Source organism: Carex rostrata, chromosome 24, assembly GCF_964058835.1.
Source record: "Carex rostrata chromosome 24, lpCarRost1.2, whole genome shotgun sequence".
Classification (NCBI taxonomy): Eukaryota; Viridiplantae; Streptophyta; class Magnoliopsida; order Poales; family Cyperaceae; genus Carex; species Carex rostrata.
This window is the reverse complement of record NC_135941.1, coordinates 5,075,115-5,081,222: the sequence shown is the minus strand read 5'-3', so window position 1 is coordinate 5,081,222 and position 6,108 is coordinate 5,075,115. Positions and strand designations below refer to the sequence as shown.

At 36.1% G+C, this 6,108-nt stretch overlaps 1 protein-coding gene across 2 annotated transcripts; it reads left to right on the top strand.

Annotated features, from left to right (window-relative positions):
* The first annotated feature begins 1,036 nt into the window (after window positions 1-1,036).
* LOC144575848 (dirigent protein 20-like) lies at window positions 1,037-4,173 on the top strand. 2 transcript variants are annotated; one of them, XM_078326094.1, is made up of 2 exons: window positions 1,037-1,514; window positions 1,788-2,202. In XM_078326094.1, exons 1-2 carry the CDS (start codon window positions 1,132-1,134, stop codon window positions 1,993-1,995), a joined length of 591 nt encoding a protein of 196 aa, XP_078182220.1. In that variant the 5' UTR covers window positions 1,037-1,131; the 3' UTR covers window positions 1,996-2,202. The 2 variants fall into 2 exon arrangements, with proteins under 2 accessions (XP_078182220.1, XP_078182219.1); XM_078326093.1 differs by lacking the exon at window positions 1,788-2,202 and adding an exon at window positions 3,990-4,173 and having other exon boundaries at window positions 1,099-1,514.
* The last annotated feature ends 1,935 nt before the right edge of the window (window positions 4,174-6,108 follow it).

The window sequence follows — 6,108 nt, the reverse complement described above, 5'->3', positions numbered from 1 at the left end:
ATTATACTTGATAGCTACTACCAAAGTTTCAAAAAAAAAACTGTCCAATCTTAGCTAATTGCACACTAAATTGGACAATTGATCAAGAACTAATTTAGATAGTTCAATTTTTGTTAACCCTGTTTGATTTATTACCAACCCCGTTGAATTTAATGTCAATATTGAGCATATATGTAATATAATTATGGATTGTTTACTGTCATATATGGTTGTCAATTAAAGTGATCAAAGAAAGTAATAAACAATTAATATATTCATTAGGGTGTGGTCCATAAATGTGTAGAAAAATTTAGATAAAGACCAAATCATTGATGGACTGATTTAGAAATTTGCAGGGTTGTGCAGTCTGCACAGATATCGATGCAGTCACATAGTTTTTTGATGCACAACACATTATATCTTTTTCAAATTGGTAGATAATCATAAAAGTTATCATATATAAGAATTGATCCTCAAGACACAATGTAACAAAAAAAAAACATAAAAATTGAACATATGTTTTTCCCTTTAGAAAAATATAGTTATATGTGCCTTCTCTTCTTCTTTCACCATAAAAGAATAGAGAAGAGAAATTCATTAAAAAAATTTGAAGATGATTTCTCAAGGACCACACTTTGTTGTATTGGAAGACTTATTTCTCAACCCGACAACAAAATACGAGAATGACTTCTTGCCATTGAAGACTTGTCTCTTGCTCACAGAGATGACTTGCTCTACTATTACTTTGGTTATTCCATGACAAACGACATAGAATCAGGTATTATGTTCCGCACTTATGATTTCTATTTTGGGTCTCTTTAGCATATGACGATCATTAGGTTAAGGTGGGGAACTGTTTCTCCTTCTCCAGGGTGTAACTGTTTGACCCCTAGATGAGATGTAATTGTTTGATCTCTAGATAAAGCGTAATTGTTTGACCTTTATAATTTCCCAACAAACCCTAGAACAAGCCTTAATGGTTACTTAATTACAATAAAATGTTATTTTCTTATTTACCTCGTCCATTTAAACTACAATAATCCATGTTAGGTTGGTGTTGGACCAGTAATTGGTTCAAGAAGTTCCCTATTAATACCCCCACACAATGCCCATTCTTTCCACATCCATCCATCAGTTGAAAAGCTTAAAACCATGGCTGCTCTCACACTCTTTATCTTCTCCCTCCTTGTATCAACAACCTTCGCCATTGAAGACCTCGAGAAACCTCAAGTCGTTGAGAAAGAAGAGAGACCCGCATTCCAAGCTCTTCCTCTGCTAGCTGCCGATAAGAAAGAATTCTACTTCCATGTGTACTTCCACGAGATTTTCGATGGTGTCAACAAGACCACAGAAACAGTAATAAGCCCAAATACTGATTTCCCCGAATTCGGTCAAATCGGGATCATGGATGTGCCCTTGTGGAGTGATCTTAACCAAAAAACGATCATTGCCCGAATGCAAGGCGCCACTCTTCAATCAGATCAAAAAACATATGGCTGGCACTTGAGTTGCAGCATTGCATTTGAGTTGCCCGCGTAAGTTATTCCCGGATATATAGTATTTGTAATTAATTTGTGTTCTTTATTTTGTTAATTTTCGCCATTGCATCTACACTCTCAAAATTGCAAATAGAAAAAGACACCATTGCATGCTTAGTGAAAAAAAAAGAAAAGAAATAGAAATGTTCATATTTAGAGCCATATAGAGAAAATGTTCTTACATGGGGCTTGATCTGGTACAGTTGTAACATACCAGTTGATTTTTAATTTATTATTCTATAAAACTTATTATTTTGATAATTTTATTAGATTGAAGGGTTCAACCCTTCAGATAATGGGGCGCGCACTACAGCTGACAACTCCGAGGGAGTTTGCCATTGTCGGTGGGACCGGGGTGTTCACATTGGCACAAGGAGTGATATATGGAAGAAGACTGAGCTCACCCGATGATTCGCTTTGGATCGAGCTTAAAATCCACGGGTACTACACCCCCATGACGCAACCCCCATGGAAATGATATCTAGCTAATTACCAGATAGTGATGCTCATATTGCTATGGTTTATGGCTTTACGCCACTCTGCTGCTTTGTTTTTTTTTTTTTTTTTTCTTAGTTTGCTACTTTTAAACTTTAATTATGGGTTAAGGATCAGTTTCTGTTCCGAAATATGCAAGTAGCGCTGGTTCTCTCTTTTTTGTACGAGAAAATAATCTTGTTGCCAACTTGCCATATGATGCATTACAATCTGTATATTTTAAAAGGGGCATATGCCAATTCTCTTCTAACCATAATCAGTAGTTTGAACATTTTTATAGACAGAAAAGTAATTAAAGCAACTAGTCCAAATTAGCATGTTCAAAGAGTTATTTCTTATTTGAGATATAGATAAATGAAAAATTGAAATTAATAAATAATCAGGTTAAGAATGATACTCTGACATGAAAATAAACCTTGAAACAAGAACAGCCGAAATGCTCTATACCAGCATTTTACATTTTGGAATTCAGATCCAGTCTTTGTTGGAACAGCACCAAACAAAGGCTGTGCATAATTGGAAATAAGCTACTAGTTGAAGTTATTTCACTTGTAGATGGAGAATCAGAATTGCATGGATGTCATTGTACTCAATTAGAATTTACATCAACATAGATATTAATTAGAGACTGTACAATTGGAAAACTATGCAGGCACGACATGAAAGTAGAAAGTGCACAATAATTATATTGTCAAACAAGAAAAAGCAGACCAATTTCAGCAAGCAATTTTTAAAACCCTACTTCTACTTCTAATAATATTAATATCCATCAATTGACATCCGGAAGCTGTTCCCATAGAATCTGTATCCCCTCATGTTACCTGAGGGTACAATTAGGAAATCCTCTGGCACGAACGAATCTCAAAACAAACCTCTTATATCTACAATTAGTTATTGAATAATTTTTTGATCCGACTCGGAATAAATTCAGAACATTCTTTCTAATTGTACCCTCACGTACGTATATGGATCCCTGTTCTGTAAGGCCTAAGTGCTATTCCATTTTAAAACTGTCAGATCTAATTGCACATTCGAATTAAAAAATTGATAAAGAATTGATTCAGACAATCAAATCAGAAAGTCCAATCTTTTAAAGTAGCTTGCACGGCTTTACCACCTCAACTATATAAAGGCCTCAACAATTTTTGTTTACCCTAGAACAAGCATTAATAATGGTTAATTACTTACAATATAAAACTTTATTTTGTTATATACCTTGTGCATTTAAAACTAAAATAATACACCCACAATTTCCCATTCTTTCCATTAACCAATAGAATAGTAATAGCAAAGATAGCGTCACTTGTAATGCCTAAAACAATGGCTGCTCTCCCACTCTTTACCTTTGCCCTCCTTGTATCAACAACCCATTAAAGACCTTGAGAAAACTCAAGTCTTTGAGAAAGAAGACAGACCCACATTCCAAGCTCTTCCTCTGCAGCTAGGTGCTGATAGGAAGGAATTATACTTCCATGTGTATTTCCACGAGATTTTGGATTGTCCCAAAAAGACCTAAGAAACAGTAATAAGCTCGAATAATGATTTCCCCAATTTTGGTGATATCGGGATCATGGATGTGCCCTTGTGGGATGACCTTAGCGGAAAAAAGCTGGTTGCCTGAAAGCAAGGTGCAGCTTTTCAATCAGATCAAACAACATATGACCGGCACTTGAGTTTGCAGCATTATTTTCGAGTTGCCTGACTATGTACTTCATCCTAGAGAGTATGTATAATTTATGTTTTTTATTTTGTAGATTGTCAGGGTCTGAACAGCTTCATCTCAAGATTGCAAGTCGAAAAAGGCACCACTGTATGCATAATGAAAAAAAAAGGAATTAGAAATGTGCATATTTAGAGCCATATAAAGAAAATGTTCCTACGTGTGGCTTGATCTGGTACTGTTGTATTATCGACTAGCGAACATATCATTGATTTTATTCTATTGAACTAATTATTTTGAAAATTTTATGTGAATAGGTTGAAGGGTTAGACCCTTCAGGTGATGGGGCGGGCGCTACAGCTGATGACTCCGAGGGAGTATGCCATTGTCAGTGGGCCAGTGTGTTCACATTGGCACAAGGTGTGATATATGGAAGAAGACTGAGCTCACCGGATGAGTCGCTTTGGATCGAGCTTAAACTCAACGGATACTACACCCCCATGCAGTTTGGAAAATTTATTTCTTTTAGCAAATTCAGAGTTTGGCATTTGGAAAAGTTTTGAGAAGCATAAAAACAACACAAGTTTATTTTGATTTAATATTCTTGATTCTGACAATTTGCCAAACTCTGAAAATAGCATTAATTTCAATTTTTTTCTCTGGTTATTACCATTGCAACTTGTCAGTTCTAGGAAAGGACAGGTACTAGTCTGACATGAGAAAATGATGATCTAATTCTTTTTTCTTTTTTTTTTAAATACTTGGTAGAGACTACCAAGTTTGAAATAAATAGATATGTTTACATCACAATCTTACACCGCTATACACATAGTTACTACTCTCTCTGTACCCAATGCTTGACCTGGATATGTAGCACTGGTCTGTCTACAAAACCGAACCCACAGCCCCACTTCTTCACTATCTTAGATGCTAGTATTCTTGGATGCAGCACCGAACCTCTAAATATCACCTCTTTCCTCTGTTTCCACACATGCCACAACACAACCATAAATCTTGTTGCCCACAATCTCCTTTCCCTTGCTCCTCTTCTACAAGTAGATGATGACAAGTGCCATGTCTGAGCAACTGTGTCACCCCTTATTAACAGAGTTTGCCCAATTCTAGTTTGTACAAAGTCCCACACTCGGCTCGCATACACACAATAAAACATCAAATGCAAAGCCGTTTCCACCACACAGTTATCACATAACGGGCATTTGAGATCACACACCATACCCCTTATTAACATCACCTCATGAGTTAAAATTCTTTCTTTTAGAAAAAAGAATGAAAATTTTTTCACCTTTGCTGGTGCAAAGCTGTTCCAAACTTCCATGAATGCCCATCGGGTTTTCCCACCCGACAAGAACATTTTATAAAATGAACTAGAAGAGTATATACCAGATGAAGACCACCTCCAAATTAGTGAGTCCTCTTGTTCAACAAAAAAATCTTCAATGTCGACATCTTGGTCCCTAAAAGCAATTCATATGCCTCACGGAGCGACATAGCTTGGTAACTCGGTCTCAATTCCCCATCTCTGTAAAATCTAATTGGAATTTCATCCCATGAATCATACCAGTAAGAAATATTTTCTCCTGTCCCAATTGACCATTGCGCTGACCAGTGGAAAACATGCTTAATTTTACACAAGTTTTGCCAGAAAAATGAACCTCCAACCTTCCAGATTAGCAGGCCTGTAAACCGAAAATTCAGCTTTCTAATCTTGTGTATTGTGCAGCCCCATAATCCATTAGGTTCTTGGTATGCCTTCCACCACCACCATCTTAGCAACAGTGAAATATTTCTAATTCGAACTCAGTGACTACACACTATATTGAAGGGCCTATGGATAGTTGAATTGATGAATGAAATCAAATTTCGTATTGATATATCTAAAGAAATAAATTTGGTACCGGTACAAGTTTCTTAGCAGGCCTAGCTGTAACCAATAAACTGGGCCATGATTGGAGAATCTTGGATGGTGGAGGTGAATTTGATTTACCGATAGCTTAAGAGCTGGGCTGGAGAGTGCGTTCTTTCTTTCTTTTTTCTTCAGGTGGCTCTTTAAGTTCCTTTTCGGTAATAATATTAGTTCAACACCTATCCTTCTTTTGTTCTTATTTATGTTCTTTGGCATCAAATGCCAAATTAAATGATATTAATTTTGAATGAATAAAACTTAAATTTCTCACCAATTTTAACTTTTCTGGTTTTTTCTTTACGAAAGAGGATTGTAAGAAATTTCAGATCTTCAAAAACATAAATTAATCAAGATGAGCTTTTGTGCAATAATAGTCCATAAATTAATCAAAGCACATCCATACAACTAAGTTCAAATGGTATCTGTCTCTGATCTCTTAGATCCAGGGGCGGATCTATGAAGGCTCAGGGGTAGGCACTTGCCTACCCCTGGATTTGATTTTTTTTTTAGAA

Excerpts from the sequence above, each read along its gene's own strand:
- LOC144575848 (XM_078326094.1), top strand. The coding sequence starts at position 1,132 with ATGGCTGCTCTCACACTCTTTATCTTCTCCCTCCTTGTATCAACAACC. Across the intron at positions 1,515-1,787 it reads ATTGCATTTGAGTTGCCCGC|ATTGAAGGGTTCAACCCTTC; the intron begins GTAAGTTATTCC and ends TAATTTTATTAG.